The 18204-nt window shown below is 38.0% G+C and overlaps 5 protein-coding genes across 5 annotated transcripts; 1 reads left to right on the top strand and 4 right to left on the bottom strand.

Moving 5' to 3' along the window:
* Positions 1-475: 475 nt before the first annotated feature.
* cenpq (centromere protein Q) lies at positions 476-6162 on the bottom strand. The gene is made up of 8 exons (XM_008404367.3): positions 4645-6162; positions 4496-4556; positions 4302-4413; positions 3522-3590; positions 2984-3113; positions 1711-1830; positions 1195-1269; positions 476-881 (listed from the first exon to the last, which is right to left on the bottom strand). Exons 1-8 carry the CDS (start codon positions 4735-4737, stop codon positions 684-686), a joined length of 858 nt encoding a protein of 285 aa, XP_008402589.1. The 5' UTR covers positions 4738-6162; the 3' UTR covers positions 476-683.
* A 101-nt stretch (positions 6163-6263) lies between these two features.
* Positions 6264-9494, bottom strand: mrpl16 (mitochondrial ribosomal protein L16). The gene is made up of 5 exons (XM_008404368.3): positions 9151-9494; positions 8793-8864; positions 8167-8315; positions 7654-7947; positions 6264-6684 (listed from the first exon to the last, which is right to left on the bottom strand). Exons 1-5 carry the CDS (start codon positions 9218-9220, stop codon positions 6493-6495), a joined length of 777 nt encoding a protein of 258 aa, XP_008402590.1. The 5' UTR covers positions 9221-9494; the 3' UTR covers positions 6264-6492.
* Positions 9495-10016: 522 nt separating this feature from the next.
* On the bottom strand, positions 10017-12048 carry txnl4b (thioredoxin-like 4B). The gene is made up of 3 exons (XM_008404370.3): positions 11853-12048; positions 11624-11775; positions 10017-10562 (listed from the first exon to the last, which is right to left on the bottom strand). The coding sequence occupies exons 1-3, from the start codon at positions 11988-11990 to the stop codon at positions 10397-10399; spliced, it is 456 nt and encodes a 151-aa protein (XP_008402592.1). The 5' UTR covers positions 11991-12048; the 3' UTR covers positions 10017-10396.
* A 206-nt stretch (positions 12049-12254) lies between these two features.
* On the top strand, positions 12255-14310 carry trmt10c (tRNA methyltransferase 10C, mitochondrial RNase P subunit). Its single transcript, XM_008404371.3, has one exon. It carries the CDS (start codon positions 12493-12495, stop codon positions 14008-14010), a length of 1518 nt encoding a protein of 505 aa, XP_008402593.1. The 5' UTR covers positions 12255-12492; the 3' UTR covers positions 14011-14310.
* A 599-nt stretch (positions 14311-14909) lies between these two features.
* On the bottom strand, positions 14910-18155 carry blzf1 (basic leucine zipper nuclear factor 1). Its single transcript, XM_008404372.3, has 7 exons — positions 17981-18155; positions 17656-17720; positions 16614-17068; positions 16222-16421; positions 15904-16032; positions 15307-15535; positions 14910-15193 (listed from the first exon to the last, which is right to left on the bottom strand). Exons 2-7 carry the CDS (start codon positions 17678-17680, stop codon positions 15008-15010), a joined length of 1224 nt encoding a protein of 407 aa, XP_008402594.1. The 5' UTR covers positions 17681-17720; positions 17981-18155; the 3' UTR covers positions 14910-15007.
* Positions 18156-18204: the final 49 nt, after the last annotated feature.

Here is an 18204-nt window from a genome sequence, read left to right as displayed (position 1 = left end):
CAGGTGAAGAATGGCATCTCTTTTCTTCTTTTAAATGAACCTGTTCCTTTCCAATGTTCCTCACTCAGGATGAGGGATTGATGCAAAATGAATCAGCAGAGATTCTTAGACATACGTTTTTATCAGCTGTCATTGCATAATCAATCGTATTTTTCTACTTTGGTACAAGTGCGTAATGAATACCTGTTTCTGGAAAAGGACAATGTAACTGAATTTTACTGGAATAATTTTAACTTATTTACATTTGGGTTGCATTGGATTCTATCCAGTTAGATATGCAAAAGATGCATTTCTCTAGTAGATTAGTTATTTCTTAGGAGGTGTAAATCAAGATATACAATCTCCTTACGTCACTGTAGACTCATAAAAGCTTCCATCTAAAAAAAAAAAAAAAAAAAAACTGTTTATAAAAAACATTTTAAAAACCAAAAGACTTCACATTTTTTAACAAAACACGTTTGACTTCTGTTTCTATTGTCGAGTGAAACTTTATTTGAAAACAATACGGTACTTTAGTGACGCATATAAATGTAGCACAAGGCTGGACAGACAAAAGGCAAATATATCTTATGTTTCAAAGGTTACAATTTTAATTTTAAGATAAATGGATCAGATAAATCTAACCACAACAATCAACCTAATAAAAAAAAAAACTGAAAAAACATTTCCTGCATTAAAAACCCTTAAGAAAAATGTTTTTCTACTTCATCTTCATAAGTTGCACCACTGCTCAGTGAGGGGAAGAGGTGATCAGCATGTTTCTGTGCCTGCAGTAATAGGACCTGGGCATCCTGGGTGGTCTCTGGTTTCTGCAGAATGACCCCCAGCTTCTGAGCTATCACCTCACAATCACACTGTGGTATTATTTTCCGTAAACGAGTCTGAAATAAACAGAAGATGCAGTGGTCACTGTGGTGCTCGAAGATTGGGTTTTGCTAAAGTAGCATTTGCACGAAATGATTACGTGCAACTCTCACGAGTTAATATGTACAATGAGATTTAAAATAATGTTGCAATAGCTGAAAGGCGTTTCACCACAAAGGGCATCCTCAATGTTTCCTGTTAAGATTTCACAGGAACTGCACATGCAGACAATTTCACATTATTAAAAGAAGTAGTAAGATAAACAATATGTGTTCAGAGTGTAAAGACACACAGATAATAAAGGGGTTTTTGAACAGCATCAAAACTCACCTCTAATGTAATTTCCTCTTTTTGTGGCAGAAGAGACGGAAGCTTGAGAACGCATTGGTCTCTTATTTCTATTATCTGCAGGTGGGCAGGAAATAATTGCTCACATTAGTGTTTTTTACCACAAGCTCGGATCTCAAAATCTCAGCCATCTTTTGTCGATTTCCTGTACTTTTAGACATGAGAGATCTTCCAAACAGAAGTGAAAGCTCTAAATGCCCACATGTGAAATATTCAAGTTTGAGACAACAGTGATTCACCTCATCTCTTTCATAATCACTGCGATTTTGAAATGTCCCATTCAAGTAGAAGACTCCAAGTGTGTGCAACCAAGAAAAAATATTCTCAAAATATGTTGAAAACTTCTTAGAACACAAGATATAATGTTCAATTAAAAGAAACAGTGAGCGCATTGGAATGGGTTGAAACAAAACAAAAATCAAAAGAATGTAATACTCAAAGTTGCCATAAATCTATATAAATAGTGTATGTGGATAATGACAGACATTTTGCTCTCACCTGTTTTGCTTTCTTTTCTTCTTCCTCCAACTCATCTCTCAGCTTTGAGCATATCTGCTGTAAAGACACCGTCTGCTCCTCTGTCCTTTCCAGCACGCTGACAACAGCCTTCAAGTCTGCCTGAGCAACCAAAATACAGATACATGTTCTGTGAAACAAACACATTATGTTTTAAAACGTGTAGATCAGAAGGAACATTATGACTGCTAAAAGGCCGACAAAAACACAACGTCTTCATTACAGTGTCATCTGACTGTGAGGGGGAGGACAGAAGGCAGGAAATGAACATGCTGTCTTTGGAGCTCATGTGTTTGACACACACACCTGTGGGGACTTGAGCAAACCTGACAAGGGAGAAATCTCTAAAGTTATAATATTATCTGATGTCAGATGTCTACCAACACATGGTAGGTGAAGAAAAACAATTATCCAGAGAGACTGCTATGGCGGACAATGGATCACTAATCCATACAGGAAGTAAAGACCATGTAGTTCCATGTAAGTGGGACTATACTCCCACGCATTGAAGGTTTTGCTTTTGGGTAAACATAATAAATTAGGGAGTGTGTGCCAGCACTTGTACTATCTTTACACTTTTCAGGAACACACACATACACGAACAAAAACAAAATAAGATGTTGCCATGGGCTCTAATTTTTTCTAAATCCAAGTCACATTCAGGATGTGATGCATGTGCTGCACAAACAGTTCGCTCAGCAAACCTACAACCTCAAATCCTACAGAATCAGCTTGACTGTACAATCAAGCTGTACAGAATCAGCTGTACAGCCTGATTCTGTACAGTGCAATGAAAAAGCTGTTTTTCATTGGTCAGAACTTTTCTTGCAGCAAAAGCAGGGACTCAACTGAGATTTAAAGGGTCAAATATTACCTCATGATTCTTCAGAGCATGCTTTGTTTCTTTAAATGACCTGGAAATCAGCAGATAATACTTTCTTGTAGAACTAACAGAAAAGGCTACCACATTTGAAAAATAGCTGAGGTGTTGCCACAAATATGCTCTAACTTCTACAGGAAACATCTGCGTAAGCTGTTTTTTTTCCCCTTGACTTTGGCAGTGGTTGTGGCAGTGAAATGTGGTAACAGATAGCAGCAAAATGCTTAGTTTCAGTCTTGTTAAACAACTGTTTTTTTTATTCATATCAATCTACACCCAAAACATTACTCAGAAAACATTCATGAAGACTGAAGATAAAGAGGACAAATCTTACTTTGAAGATGTCTGGATTTATTTTGTTAACATGATTCTCACCTTCAGGGAGTTCAGCGTCGTCTTTCCGAGCTCAGACTTCTTGGTCTCCTCCTGGTGGCGTTGAGTTGAATGAATCAAATCTCCCCGTTTCTGCGCTGGAACCTTAAGTTGTGCACAATTAGCTAAAAACCTGGAAAAATTTGCAGAAAGCATATCACTCAGATTTCATCGGACATGTTTGACGTCTCGCAACCACACTGGATTCTATATCGTGAAATAACTTGATGCATGCTTATCAGTGTTTATTGGAATCTCACAGGCAATATATAAACTCACAGGAGCAGCACTTTTCTGCTTGATATGTTTCTTATCTTCCTCATAGGAACCCAAATGTCACCAAATTATTCATTTCAGTTACTTTTGATATCACATCCACCTGAAACTCCCTAATAGAGTTTAGGTAAATAAATATTTGATGAAATACATTAGAATGAAATTGAATAATCCTGTATTTGTCTTTAAACATGGAAAATTCATACGGTGTGCATTTCACATATGACTTATTTGATAAATTTGGACTGAAATGTTAGACACTCACTTATTTTTGATGATGTTTAGATGTTCCTGGCTCTCTTTCTTCCCTGCCCGCCTCAAAGCAAGTGTTGCTCTGTCAACAAAAAGGGGTTATTTTCATTTTTCATGCATAGTAATTATTTGATATTGATATCGTCATTGCAAGCAGGGATAACATTCATTTGTTATATTTAGCTCTATCACACTATAAGTTTTGTAATAGTTGCTGAAGATGGATTTAAGCTTGAATTGCACAGCCTATCAAATGGCAATCATCATTGCATTCAATGTCTACAGTACTCCAACCAACTGCTTATATGTGATACTATAATTAGAGTAAGCAAAGAGAAAGAGATGGGAAAATATGGGCTGTTTGTAATTGATATTGCATTGTTCAGCAATAGCATGATAATTATGTATCTTGATATGATGCAGCCGTAGTGTAATCCAACTTGCAGTGAGAGTCTCATAAGTGTAAATATGTTTAAACGTTTAACTTGTGATAGCAGCATTGCTATGAAAAATGCATGCAGAACTGACAGTTGTTTAATTTTTAACAGAGACATGTTAAATGACAAGTAAATTAACTATAGATTTTATTTTGAGATAGAAATCAGCAAAAAAACAAAAACAACAGAATGTGTATATTTATTACAAGTGATATCGTCACCACAATATTTGACAATATTTTCACTGCATGGTTTTCTAATATCTTGGGTGTGTCCTAGTACACACCCTCATGAGCAGATGATTTATAAAATACTTAATAGTTTTCAGACTGAAAAATCTTCAGTGTGAAACTCACAGTATGGATAAGTCCAATATGTTCTCCACAGCATTGATGGTGGACGGGGGCATCGGCCTCCAGCTGTCCTGAATGGTCATTTTCTTTGATACTGAAGGTGAATCCCCTTTAGCTTTTAGGAACAAGCACAAAGAAATATCACATTAACAACAAACCTCTTCCCTGTATCTGAACAGTACATAAGCAGATTTTACCTTTTCTCCTCTTAACTGATTTGGTGAGGGGGATCTTCTCATTATCACCTTGCTCCTGATCCTAAAATAGGCCACAGAGGCTGATTGTAGTGGATTTACCAGCGAAACAAAGCAGTATATAAAACAGTTGTGCGTTTATAATATGTCACCTCTTTTGCAGGAAATCCAGACGCCTTTTCTTTTTTCTTTTTCGGGTTGGGGGCTTTTGTTGGAGGCCGTTTTGAGCCTCTTGACGGCTTCATAGTATTAATCGTTCAGAAACAGCTAGCTAAATAGCTAACTACCGACGCCTTAAAGCTTCGAAAGTATTAATAAGATGGAAATTATTTTGACCAATATGTTTAGGCTTAATGTGATTTAAGACACAAACTACACAGTAGAAAAAGAGCAACAAAATCTAAAACTGAGGTATCGGTATGTTATAATCACCTAACGACCTGTATTTTCGCGCTGTTGTTTTCGAACGTTTAGACTCAGAGCGCATGCGTCATTAGTGGGTGAACGTACCCAGAGTCATGCTTGCCAGGCAGCACGTTCTGGCGACTGCAGCATGCATGAGAAGTCCAAGTACTTCATATACAGCTACTTATCTTGACGGATATAAAAGCAGTACAGTCATTTCGCTGTACGAATTTTTTATACTCCCGCTAAGATGTGGCAAAAGGCCGCCTGTAAGACAAAACACGGGGCGGAAATTACACTATGACCCCAAAACCTCTCAAACCATCAACTTTAATAACTTTTCTACTATAAAAAGCTACTCTGCATCTGCACAGTGTTTTCTCATATTATGTCACTCCCATAAATGGCAAATCATATTTCTCTTGGATATATGGTTTTAAAGGGGCATTATTATTATGGCAGAAAAATTCCCCCATAGACGGTGCCATTCTATGGCACAATCAAGTCATTGTCACCTTCACTTGTTATAAAAATGGTGTACAGTATATAATTTAAGAGTATATACTTAAGTTGACTTGCCTCTTTAAGAAGCCGCTACTCTTTCTGACACGCCACCTTCTTCACAATGCTTTTTTATTATGCCTTTATAACTGTTGTAATTTGCATAGGTGTTTGCTAATTGCTCCTATGCTATTGCTAGCCTGAAGTTGTGTGGGGAAAAAGGAGCTTTGTGAAAGTAGACGTTGCATTGTGAGAGTAAGCATTTAGGCACCCCTGAATGGCTCAAGGATTTCTGAAACATGCATGAAAGAATTAAAGCAACAATCCAGGTATGTTTTTGATTAGCTAATAACATTATAAAATGGTATAAAGCTAAAAAAAAAATTCTGTTTAGAATTTTTTGATGACGAGAAAGACTGATTGGTGAGGTTAACAGACGAGGCAAAAGTACCTGATTCAGACTGACTTACAGTTATTACTTGAATAATAATTTGAGGAGTAGTCAAATTTAAAATACATAAAAACAGGTTAATTGGTTTGTTTTCCTTTTTTTTCTCTCGCTATAACAGATATTTCACTGTAGATTTACAAAGCAGATATGCAAACAAACAGCTTATATCTGCACTATGAAACTTGTAACATTTTTATGTTAAGCTATCAAAAACATCAACTGCTTACATTCATTTATCTCTATTTGAGCAAAAATATTTTGGGGGGAAAAAATAATCAAAAAATTGTTTTCTGTAATTTATATGCAGTATAGAATAAATCTTACCCCAAAACACATTGAAATATCAGTAGTCAGATTAACCTATCTTTTCGTATTTTCATTGGCTTTGTATTTTTCTATGAATTAAGTGAGATGTTATTTGTTTTCACTTGTCCCATGTTTTATTTGTCTATTATGAGTCAGAACCAAGTAGCTTGATAGTAATAAACATGAGTCATTGGTTTACATAAGCAAAACAAACAAAAAAAGACTTAAAATGTGTCATTGAAAAAAGAAAGTTGTTTCTGAAAGTGAGGGAGTAACAAAATTCAGGTCGAGTCTTCAGACATGCGGTCTGGATGATGTCGGCTGTCCCCCAGGTCCCTCACACCCTCCCTGGAAAGTGAAATTTGCCTGCAAAGCGTCCATGGTTGCGCAGGTCAAATGGACTAAGCACCTTCCTAATGCCCATCATGTTGCCTTGGGCTATCTGCTTGAAGGTCCAGGGATTCTGGTTGTTCTCCTCCATCTCTTTCTGCTTTCTGTGCATTTCTTCCAGACTCTCTCGGCTCATTACCTGAAATAATAAAGGCAAAGAATTGCTTTAACATGCGAAAACCAAATAGATACATTTGTTCTCAGAATTTATTTCTTTTATTATGTATTTTCTGTTTTCAATGTGTCTAATAAAATTAGGAATGAAAAGAAATGTTGCAATGTTGGTCTTGCAACAACATTGCAAGACCAGCAATGTTGTTTCGCTTAGAGAACTGTCTCTAAGCGAAACAACATTGCTGGTTGTTTCGCTTAGAGACAACCAGCCTGTTCTCATTTTCTGGCCAATGAGGACAGGCCAGAAAATGGATGTTGCAGAGGAAGGACGGAGGCAGCTGCACCATTTTTTTTAGAGTCCTATACGTCTAAAAATGCTGAAATTATTTAAGGGCTTTTCTTTTAATCCTGAGCAGTTGTTCGGCCAGCAGTTGAAATTATGTGGGGATGCCTGACTGCCTGACTGCAGACTGGTTTTTAAAAGAATCTTTCATTTTCCACCTCTTAAATGGAGCTTAAACACGGCTCATCGGCAATGTTCAATCAATTTTAACATCATGTTTAATTTTTAATAATATTCAAGCAGCTTAACAGATCCACTGATAAGTTTCCTTTGAGGCAGAGTCCAGTAAAATCAGTGCAGCACTGAATAAAAAACGGTGAGATGGTTACTTTTAAACCCTTATGTAGAAACTAATGAGCCCTTTGCTAGGTGAAAGTGTCCAGGTTATAGAAAGTTTTGATCTGAGCCATTTAGGCAGTTAACTGCTGTGATTATGATTTAAACAAAGCAAACAATGATTTGATGATATATGACTTCATAGTTCTTGTATCGTCATTTCTATACTCAGAAAATGTTGAAAAAAAAAAAAAAAGGGAAATTCTGCTAGAGTATGGGAATTTATCACCACAGCTGTAAATGTGCACCAGTTTGGTTTCTTTTTGCCTTTGTATCTAAACAGCAACTGGAACAGAGCACACTCTGAGATCTCACCTTAGCAGGAAAGGGCAGCTTCTTGGCCACTTGAATCAAGACATGCTCAATCTCCCCCAGCTCCACCTTTCCTCCCAGTTCCACGATCAAACGTCCGGACCGGACCGGTGTCACGTAGTGATCGATGGCTCCTTTACCGCCGCCCATGCGTTGGCCCAGGCCTTTACGCGTGATTGGCTTGTACGGGGCACTGATACGCCACCGGGCAAATGTTGTGTGGGGATCTATCTTTCTGTTAATTGTTAGACGGATCATCTCTATATGACCCCAGTGCAGGTAGCCTCCGCCCATGGCCTGAAAAATAAAGCAGCAGAGTTACTTTGTTATTTAACGCTCAAACTCAGCCATTTAATTGTGCAAAATAAAGTTAAAACATGTGGACAAATGTCATAAAAATACCACACACAAAAAAAGGCTGTAAAACTTTGGTCATTATACTGAGGTAAAGATGTGACATATGTAACGGACAATTTCAGCTGTCAGAAAATCCTCAATTGACATCAGTGCACTCACAACGATGGCATACTGCCCACAAGTGAAGGTATTCGATGTCATAGCCGGTCCTTGGATATCCCTGAGCTTCTTTTTCTCTTTCTTAGCCTGTTTTAGGTTGGGCACCTTGTTCAAAAACTTCAGCTTTGGTTTCTCCGGCAGCACAACATCTTTAAGAGAGGAATGAGGACAAAATATTAAGATGCGGGACAGGAAATGGTCTGAGGAAGTCTAAAGCCCGCATCCATAAAGTGGAACACAAGGCATATACGAATTACTGCACCACATTCAGCAAAGCTTAAAATCATTTACCGCCCTGACAGTTTAAAATTTTCCAACATGATTACCAGGCAATCTGTGGAGGGAGCCTTAAATTAGATAAAATGTTAAAAACACCAGTGAAAATGTGTACAAATCTGGTTAGTAACTATAAGACTTGAAATTTGAATAAAGAAGCTTAAATCATGTAATGGCAAGATTTTTCTATTGATTACTGATGAAGCGATAAATATCTTTTGACATAAATGTATATAACATCCCTTTTATATTGTTTTATGATCTCTAGACTGAGTGATGTGCATAATTATCAGTGTCTTATGTGCTCAAAAAAAAAGTCTGATATGAATGAGGAGAAGATGAAAGCTTACTGCTGTAGTCTGGAGTGACTGGAAATGTCTTCAGCCCAGCAGCGCAGATTTTCAAATAGCTGTGCAGAGGAGCTGTGGAGTAAATGCAAAGTTGATAAAATGACAAATTGTGATTAGTTGCGACTCAAAGCCCCCAAAAGGTCGTGGTGAAGTTTAGGATTGCATTTAACTTTGAGTTAGCATAGCACTGAATTATTTTTTTGGTTTCCAGCTTTATCAGATATAAAGGACAATTGCTGTGCGGGAATCCAGCCATGCTTGCTTCATATGATCCATTTCTGTTAATCGTCATTTGTTAATCGGTATTTGAGAATTCCCAAGTGCCCAAATGCATCATTGTTAACACAAGCCTCATTACCTTGCTGGTGACCGTGAGTTCTGCAGATTACCGTCAGGCCGCCGACAGCAGCCTTAACGAGGGAGATCATTTTGTAAAAACCCGATACTAAAAAACCGTAATTTTTATTTCGTTTGATTCATACATCGGCATTTTAGAAATACTAGCAAAGTACTGTATTTTTAGGAACGCCACACGCTGAGCAAGGTCGCTGCCATTTCTGTGCAACAAATACTTCCGCCAAGATGAGGTAGGCACTTCCTGTTGAAAGTGATTTTCAAAATAAGCGGTGCTTTAATTTCGATCACTTTTCTGTAAACATCATTTCTGCACAGATTTGATTTCTTCGGCACATTTATAGTTTATTTGCCCCGTTCAGAATTTCATTGAGTGCCCTCAATGAAAGAAATAAGCGACAGATTTGAAAATAGAAACTTGTGAAATGTCAAAGTTGTTAAAATATTGAACTCATTTAACATTTAAATTCCCCTTTAAACGCGTTTATTTGATAAATAGGTGACGTGAAATTGCATTCTACTTTTTCAAATGAGAAATTGTTAGGTGCAATTTAGTCTTCCAGGTTTCTAATACTTGGAATTAGCTAAGTCAGTAATTGAACTTAATGCATTTATTCAAAATGACCATATGTTATATAAACGTCTATGGACACTTTGCACATGTTTTTTAAATAAAACTAGTAATTTGAGTTGTTTTCATGAGATGTTGAGCATGGGTCTAATATATAGTCTATAAAAAGGACACAGTCTGCTGACATTAGATGCATTCAGAAGATAAGCGACCACTGATGCATATCCTCACACCTTTAACTAGCTTTGAACCCAACATTTTATGTGAAACGATAAGACAATCAGCATGAAAACAAAAGATTTTGGTGCTTTATGATTTATTATCAGAACAAGGTTTTGACATTTCACATAAACATCGGTTTCTCCAGCAGGTATGTAGCAATTTTCCATCGGAAACATAATTTCTGCCTCTAAGGTCATCCACAAACAAAATTATGTTCTTACCTACAAAATTCATGTTACATTATAGTTGCAACAAAAGATAAGGTCTTAAATAAAATGAGCATAAATAACAGTCATTTCTTTCAAGCATAAGGTTTCAAATCTAGAACACTTTTATAAAAACTTCTTCACACAACTTCTAGGTGGCTAAATGCCAGGAGAATTTGGCGATTTTCTCAGTCAATAAAAATACATGTCACTTTGATGTTTTGACAAGAGAGAGGACGCTAGTGAAGATGCTAAATCCCATGGTAGAGAAGATCATATTTTGGAATATTCTGAGGATCTATTGGACTCTGGACTATCATTTTCCCCCTCATGGCTCCTCTGTAAATCACCTCGATAAGGTCTATGAAGTCCTGCTTGGTTTTAAAGCTGCCAACAAATTTAGTGTGATCTGGAGACCTGAAAGAACATTAAAAACACATAATAAACACCACTCTAATGTAACTATATATATATATATATATATATATATATATATATATATATATATATAATTTAAATAAGCAAAGCATATTCACTTGTCACTTTATTAGGTACACCTCACTAGTACTTGGCTGCTTTTAACACTGCCTTTATTTTGTTCTATATTAACAATATAGTATCCCTTTTCTCACTAATTCTGATTGATCGGTTTGAACTTTAGCAAACTGTCTATACCACATCTAAATGGCTAAATGTGTTACGCTGCTCTAGTGTGATTGGCTGATTCTCAACTGAATAGGCGAACCTGATAAAATTACTGGTGAATGTATTTGCTGAGAAATATTATCACCCTACAAAGAAAACAGCTATGACCATAAAATAACATTAAATTATCCATAATTTTAACTTGTTTAAGTAGAAATGAAAGATTTCAGCTATTCTGAAAGACATTATTGGTTTGCATTAATTGTTGGAGTTGAAATGTTTGATTCTTATTTTAAGTTTAAGTTCATTATACCTGCAGTTAACTGTACTTTTAATCTATGAATTGATTTGAATTTTCTTTTTACTTCCCCTATCAATTTTAGATTTATTGAAGTTTTTAATAACTTTTTATAAATTCTCTAAATTAAATGGAGATTTTTGTTCAAACTGAAATTATACCTTTTTTATATTGGTGTTATTTGTCTTATTTCCCTTACAACTACTTTGAATAACTGTTTCTTGATATACGTTTTTTGTCTATTGTTCTTATCATTCATAAAAGGTAGAGTGTTTTTTTTTACCTCATTTTTTTATGTTTTAAATTACTTTGTTCTGTCCGTTTGGTGTTTGGAAAGTGCTCAGACAAACAAAGACACCTACAAATACGTCCACTTTTCTCATTTTTGTGCATACTTCTAATATAGGCTAAAATGTATTTTAAATTCTTCTTAATAACGAGTTTCGATTTAACTTAGTTAATTAAATTGTTGATCTAATTGTTACCAATGTGCGTTATATAAAGCATTTTGATTAAACATTTTTCATGAACTTACCCATAATCAACTTTCATGTGCTGCCCATTAAAAAAGAAGACAGTGGATGGGATATAGCTGATGTCAAAGTATCTGGTGTAAATTGGAGTTTTGTCTACATCAACAATATAGATGGACGCCATGTTACTCAAATCGTGTGCGGTTTTTGACAGCTGCAACAACACAAGAGGTGAGAAATTATGAACCAACTGCATTTTCTGATCAGATGTTTGTTGTTAAAGTCACTTACTATCTCGTCGAGCTGGAGACAAACCGAGTCATCATCTCTCCCGAACCTCAGGACTAAAACTTTTTCCGCGACGCCTTTGATAACTTCATCGATGTCTTTTTTGGTTGTCAATTTTGGTAAAAAGAAGCTCATTTTCATATGCTAACACGTTCGCTTCACTGCTGTCTGTAAAAGCAGGAAATTACGTCACTTTGTTGTTGTGAATCCCGGGTTAAGTTCACCGCAAGAAACATGAAAAATAATTAAAATATCTTTAAGCATTATACTAAAATGAGTTTTAGTTTTCAATAAGACTTATATATTGGGTTTCTTTTCGTAAGGTAACACCTTTCTTTATTGAATATATGATTTTATTTTCTCCTTTTATTATGCTGCGTTTCTCACGTTTCAGTACGGCACAATACGACGTGACACAGTGTAACAACGTGACCTTCCACCAAATTCTTTGTAGGAAGTCTGAAAACACATGTGCGGACGAGGATTTCTCATTCCATGAGGTATAACAGAATGTAGATGCTTTTTGTGATAATTAGGAGTAAATAATATCGCTAATGATATTTATTAGCTCGGGTGTCTCGTGCAAAGAAAGCTAATTTTGACGGTCCTGCTGAGGGAGTGAACTGTTTTTTTTTTTTTTACAATGCTGCGACACTTTTCAACCAGATGCTGTAATTTACTATTGAAAAGAACATTTTTGACATCCACGAACAAACCAGTTTTTGGTACCAGACCTTACAGAGAGTCCATCCGTGTCAGTCACTTCTGTACAGGCAACACTGTGAAGAAGGATGGCCTCGATATTAAAGATGACATATCCGAGGAAAAAGAAGCGTTAGATCTTGACAAATGGAAGTCTGTAATGAGATCACAAGCTGCATTCCAGGAGCAAAAACCTTCTCGTGGAATGGAAACAACAGAAGATGATGATGATGAACTGGAAAGTACAGGTGATGATGTGAAGGACAGCTCCTCATTGGAGGCAACTCGTGAACTGGTTTCCATGTGGCGTCAAGCTGGGAAACGTGTACCTCAGGAAATAACCGAGGACGACTTACAGACGCTGGCAGCCCTGACCACCAAGTCAGCCCGTAAAAAGTACCTGAAGTACCTGGCTATCAAGGAGGTTCACAAACAGGCCCGCAAGGAGAAGCAGCAAAAGAAGAAGGCTGACAAAGAGGCTTTAATGAAGCAGAGAAAGGAGTTGGAAAGCATTGAAGAAGAAGGCAATCAAGATGGACAGAAACTGAAAAACACAATGTTTCTCCAGTACTGGAACCGCAGCCTGGACAAACTGTTGGGCTGGAGAACCGCTCAGGCAATGCGGTTTGGTCAACCAATTGTTTTTGACTTGAGCTATGAATCCAACATGTCCAGGAAGGAGATAGAGAACACAGTGTCTCAGCTGATGGAGGTGGAAGGGTGGAACCGGCGTGCAGCAGAGCCCTTTCACCTTCACTTTTGCAACTTGCAGCCAGACAGCCACTACAAGAAGGAGCTACTGAAGCGATACGGCGCAGAGACCTGGGACCGCCTGCTCATCACCAGCACTGAGCAACATTATATCGATATGTTCCCCAGGGAACAGCTTGTATACCTCACTGCAGACTCCCCCAACATCCTGCGCAGCTTTGATCACTCCAAGGTCTACATCATCGGAGCCCTTGTGGACAGGTCCATCCACTCCGGACTGTCACTGGCCAACGCCAAGCGCCTGAAACTAGCAACAGCTCGCTTACCACTTGATGAGTTTCTTCATTGGGAATTGGGAGCCAAAAATTTGACTCTGGACCAGATGATTCGCATCATTCTGACAATCAAAGACACGGGGAAATGGGAAGAAGCTTTACAGTTTGTGCCGAAGCGGAAACACGATGGCTTCTATCAATGGCAGACACAAACGGAGGTTTCAAATGACAGACCCAGAATTGTGAAAAAACATGCACTGAGAAAGAGTGGTGATGTGTTTGTGAGATCTGAGGCAAAAGACTCTGGGCAAATATTTAAGTACCAGACGGTTTACGAATCCAATCATGACAGAATGACTGGACAAAAAGGCACCAGAAAAAGTTCTCCAGCTGCAACTAAAGTGCGTACATCGTTCAAAAGAAAAATGGAAGCAAGGAAAACAGGAGACAAGACAATGTGGTGGCATGAGTGAAAGGAAATAACTGCTGTTAACATGGACGTGTGTTAGAAAGTTTCAACGTAAGAAGTGGTGCGGAAACTGTTCTAATATCCACGTTGTTTTCACGCAGGGTGAAAACAAAGATTAGTTTTGTTTTGCCTGTACAATTGACAAGAATATGATTTCTTTAAAAGGTAGAAACTTCTTTGGTCTTTATTTTAGTCTGACAGAAAACAGGATGCTTAAATAATATTTTGACAGTTTTACAGTAAATAAAATTATACCCATTACTGTAAAGTTTGCTATACAGATGAAATACATCTTAATATTATAGAGCCTGTCTGTTTTGTTCTTAAATACTGCACCATGTAAGTAAATTCATACTGCATTCTAAGCAAAAAATAAAAAGATAAAAATAGAATCTGACATCAGTAAAATCCAAACAGGTTTTTTTTAAAACAAAACTGCACAACACTGATCACAGTACCATCAATTCACTTTCTCTAATGCTTTTACGGCAACTAAAACAAAATATATTCCTGAAGTAAAAAAAAAAAAAAGTACCATCATAAATGGAAAAAAAGCCCTCCTGAATTAAAAGAGGCACCTATATTTCTTTAATGTCTGACTTCCTGTCATCTGTGTTCCCATCTAATCACTCCCTGCAGTATGAAAGTAGGAACTGGTTAAATAAAAACAACATACACATCAGCATTATGTTCCAGTTACAACTAATAAACTCGTCCAGTGTAACACTGACTGACTGACCTCACATTTAGCGATAAACATGATTTACATATCAGTCTACGATGGAATTGAAATGCTTTCTTAATTCCAGACTAGTCTGTCTTATTTGATGTTTTCCAAGAGCTTAAGTTAAGCCACACATTTAAAACTGTTAAACTTAAATGTCAGCAAATAAACAGTCATAGTTTCTGCTACAGCTCCACCTGCTGTCCGCCATCTTTATTTTTTTAAATACAAAAAACAACAAAAAATCCTAGTACTCCCCGTGTCAAATGAGGATGACCTATAGAACTATGATGTCCCCGGTGCAGCGTTCGCAGCAGTTGAAGGTTATGTTCTCGTAGCGAGTGTAAGGGTGAAACCTGCCGATGCTCTTCTTGCTGCTCAGAAAGTTTGGGGAGGTGGAGTCACTGAGTGCAGGTTCTGCCTTGTTTTCTGAACAAGAGATTGGATTCAAAACCTTCAACACCTAGAGCAAAAAAAATAGAATAAGGTAAAAACATTATTCAGTTGTTGGATTCTAAAACTAGAAAAACATATTAGGCAAAGAAAAACAGGTAACATTTTATATAAACTTCATACCTTCTCAGCCATCTTCTCTGCTGGTGTGCTGCAGATATGCTCGGCTGGTGCACTACTGCCCTTCGACACAGTGCTGCTAGTGTTGTTTTTGCCCAACAGATGAGAGTTAATAGCATCTGCTAGCTTGTGATTGGCTGCAGCCAGCTCTCCAATGCTGAGAGGCTGAGCACTGGGATAATAAGTCTGCTGTCTGCCCCACTGCAAAGACACCAGGAGCTGCTCCAGGGACCTGGCAATGCAAAGAGGACACAAAGTCAACGTAATGGCTCCATGAGCACTTGTACAAGCTTCTCTGACAGTTTTACTAGTCTAGTAAACAACACATTAAAAACAAAAAGTTATTACAAAAACACATGAACATTTTTGTCCAGTTCAATCAATGGCACAAGAGAAAGAACAAAACGCCATGCATTGAACCTTGGGGAGCCTCACCAGGTAAAGAAAACAATTCCTACAGAAAAGTAGTCACTAGCTTGTATAAAACAAGACAAGCTAATAGGAATGTGAGCGCATTCTGTTAATGCGCTCACATTAACAGAATGTGAGCGCATTGAACATTTGGAAGGAGTCAGTAATTATTGATCAGTGCAGTGTTACCTGTGACTGAGCACCATGTCCCTGGAGAACTCCTCCCGCTCCAGCAGCAGGTCCTGAATCGCTCCTTGGGCCTCTCTGATCTGCCTCTGCAGAGCGGCTCTGGCGTTTGTCAGTTCCTCTGCCATGACTCTGAAGTAACATTATTTTAATACATGTCAACATGATATGTTGTGTTCATATAGCATGTTTTGTTTTTTTTATTGAAATTGTCCTTTTGATTGTGAATGTATCTTTGTATGCTGCCTTTGAAACTAAGATGGGAAGACAAACTTTTCAACCAACTAACATGAAGACAAAATTGAGTGGAGCACTTCCCACCTGCTGGCGAGGAACTTGCTCCTCCAGACGTCACACTGGATGCTCATACGTTCCAGCTGCTCCGCGGTGTGTGAAAGGCTTCGGCCTAAAGCCTCGTTCTCCAGAATGAGCTGGTTTTTCTCTCGTGCAAGACGCTCAAACTGGTACTCGAGGTCATCACCTACCGAGGCTACCAACAGCTTCTTCAGTTCGCGGTTTACCTGCCACACAGTTTAGAAACAAGATGACAATAAATGTAAAGTAGTTTTATACTCAAATTATACATAAAGACCGACATTCTTAAGATACAATAAATAAAAGAAATCAACATTAAAGACTACCATGTTGCATAATTATTTTCTGGAGATCTTTTTTTACACTGAAATCTGTCTGTCATTTCACTCGTGCCTTACCTCTGTCTGCACACGGAGTTGATTCGAAAGGCCCTCTTTGTCCTGCAGGAGCCGGCGTTCAGAGTTCTGCAGCTTCTCTAGCTGTCCTCTCCAGTCCTCCACAAGCAGAGGAGAGCCCTGCTCCTCGGTCTGCTGCCCTGCCTCGCCTTTCCCCTCAGTGGGTCCCGCCCGGCCTCTCCGGGTGATGGCAGCTCTGGGCACAATGATCCTCACGGCTTCCACTTCTGTACACGCCTCTCTATTCACTTTGCCGAGGTGAAGCACGCCGAGAGGCTGTGGGGCAGCAGGGGGTGTGACATGTGGAGATTTTGGGCTGTGCTTAGGGCTTGCTACTTTAAGGAGAGGAACTTCAGATAAAAACGGTGGCGGAGCGTCAGTGATGGCCTCCAGTGTGACTGGTGGTTTTGCGGTTTCCATGCCATCGCCGGGTCCTCGAACAGGGACAGTGGCAGAACCTAGAAGCATACAAATAAAAAAGTGAGAGCAGTTATTTTTAAACACTTCTGCCAAAAAATCTATTATGTTTATAGATCTGTCCAATGCAGTGTGTAACCTGTACTGTCTTAATGCCTTTTCTGAATTAGCTGGGTTATAGTCTGTAAACCTTCTCAATGTATTCTGATTACTATTATTTTACTACTATTTTGTACTACATGTTCTTGTTTTCTTCTCAAGACAGAAATCCATCGATCAATTTTAAGATACATGTTGCAATCCTATTATAACATCAACGTAATTTCCAAACAATATTGTGTGAATCAGATATATTCAGTTAAATTTACTGAAACTGCACCAATTTGCAACGTACGTCATTCTTAGGCACACAACAGGACAAAGAATGGGACTTTACACCAATCAAGGCAACACAAAGGGCCTTCGTTGAGTAAACATTAATTCATGTGCAAAAGCACAGTTTTTAGGAATCTGTTCACAGTCTAGCTTTAAAAATCACAGGAGAAATCTGGCCTCCTTGCTAAAATGCTTGACATTAGCTGTATGGATGAGGCCGTTTTATTTGAAAAAGAAAGAAAATGCTACGTACCTCTTACAACTGCTGCAGCAGCCATGGCGGCAGAGGAGACGCAACTTTACCTAAACCCGGTGATTCTGTTGTAATTCACAGGAAAGACAGCAGTTATTTGTTTATAAAAGAAATATGTTGCTCATAGTTCACCTTTTATCAGCTGGGCGCTGATAAGGTTACATGATAAAGGAAGCTAGTTGTTGAGCTAGGTGTTAGCAAAAGTAAGAACTTTATCAGCACTAGCTACAGCAGTCAGCTCTTCTTTACTAGTAGAGTTTATCAGAAATATTTACTGCGACTTAAATCCGAAGCCTTAAAATGGAAATATTATGCATTGACATACCAGGTAAAAATGAATTTGACCCCCTCCTCCTCGGTTCTAAGTTTTGTCAGCTGTTTGTTTTGCCACCCGGACACGGTTGGCCTTTCGTGAGCGCACGTAAAATTTTCTTCCCCGAGCTTGGACTTCCAGGCAAAACTTCCTGTCAAAACAATATTTTTTTTAACTCAATAAAACTGGATTAACGGAAGTTTCTCTCGATGAAACCACCAAACTAAAAATTGCAA

The sequence above is a fragment of the Poecilia reticulata genome, chromosome 3 (assembly GCF_904066995.2).
Source record: "Poecilia reticulata chromosome 3, P_reticulata-male-v2, whole genome shotgun sequence".
Classification (NCBI taxonomy): domain Eukaryota; kingdom Metazoa; phylum Chordata; class Actinopteri; order Cyprinodontiformes; family Poeciliidae; genus Poecilia; species Poecilia reticulata.
The sequence above is the reverse complement of the archived record's forward strand: the minus strand, read 5'-3'. Positions and strand labels throughout refer to the sequence as shown.

Coding starts and splice junctions, on each gene's coding strand:
- cenpq (XM_008404367.3), bottom strand. CDS start 4,737: ATGAAGCCGTCAAGAGGCTCAAAACGGCCTCCAACAAAAGCCCCCAAC. Junction 4,557..4,644: donor CTGGATTTCCTGCAAAAGAG/GTGACATATTAT, acceptor GGCCTATTTTAG/GATCAGGAGCAAGGTGATAA. Junction 882..1,194: donor AAGAGGAAATTACATTAGAG/GTGAGTTTTGAT, acceptor TGTTTATTTCAG/ACTCGTTTACGGAAAATAAT.
- mrpl16 (XM_008404368.3), bottom strand. CDS start 9,220: ATGATCTCCCTCGTTAAGGCTGCTGTCGGCGGCCTGACGGTAATCTGC. Junction 8,316..8,792: donor AGTCACTCCAGACTACAGCA/GTAAGCTTTCAT, acceptor CCTCTCTTAAAG/ATGTTGTGCTGCCGGAGAAA. Junction 6,685..7,653: donor AGCTGCCCTTTCCTGCTAAG/GTGAGATCTCAG, acceptor TTATTATTTCAG/GTAATGAGCCGAGAGAGTCT.
- txnl4b (XM_008404370.3), bottom strand. CDS start 11,990: ATGAAAATGAGCTTCTTTTTACCAAAATTGACAACCAAAAAAGACATC. Junction 11,776..11,852: donor GTCTCCAGCTCGACGAGATA/GTAAGTGACTTT, acceptor GTGTTGTTGCAG/CTGTCAAAAACCGCACACGA. Junction 10,563..11,623: donor CACATGAAAGTTGATTATGG/GTAAGTTCATGA, acceptor ATGTTCTTTCAG/GTCTCCAGATCACACTAAAT.
- trmt10c (XM_008404371.3), top strand. CDS start 12,493: ATGCTGCGACACTTTTCAACCAGATGCTGTAATTTACTATTGAAAAGA.
- blzf1 (XM_008404372.3), bottom strand. CDS start 17,680: ATGGCTGCTGCAGCAGTTGTAAGAG. Junction 16,422..16,613: donor AACTCCGTGTGCAGACAGAG/GTAAGGCACGAG, acceptor ACTGTGTGGCAG/GTAAACCGCGAACTGAAGAA. Junction 15,194..15,306: donor CAGAGAAGATGGCTGAGAAG/GTATGAAGTTTA, acceptor TTTTTGCTCTAG/GTGTTGAAGGTTTTGAATCC.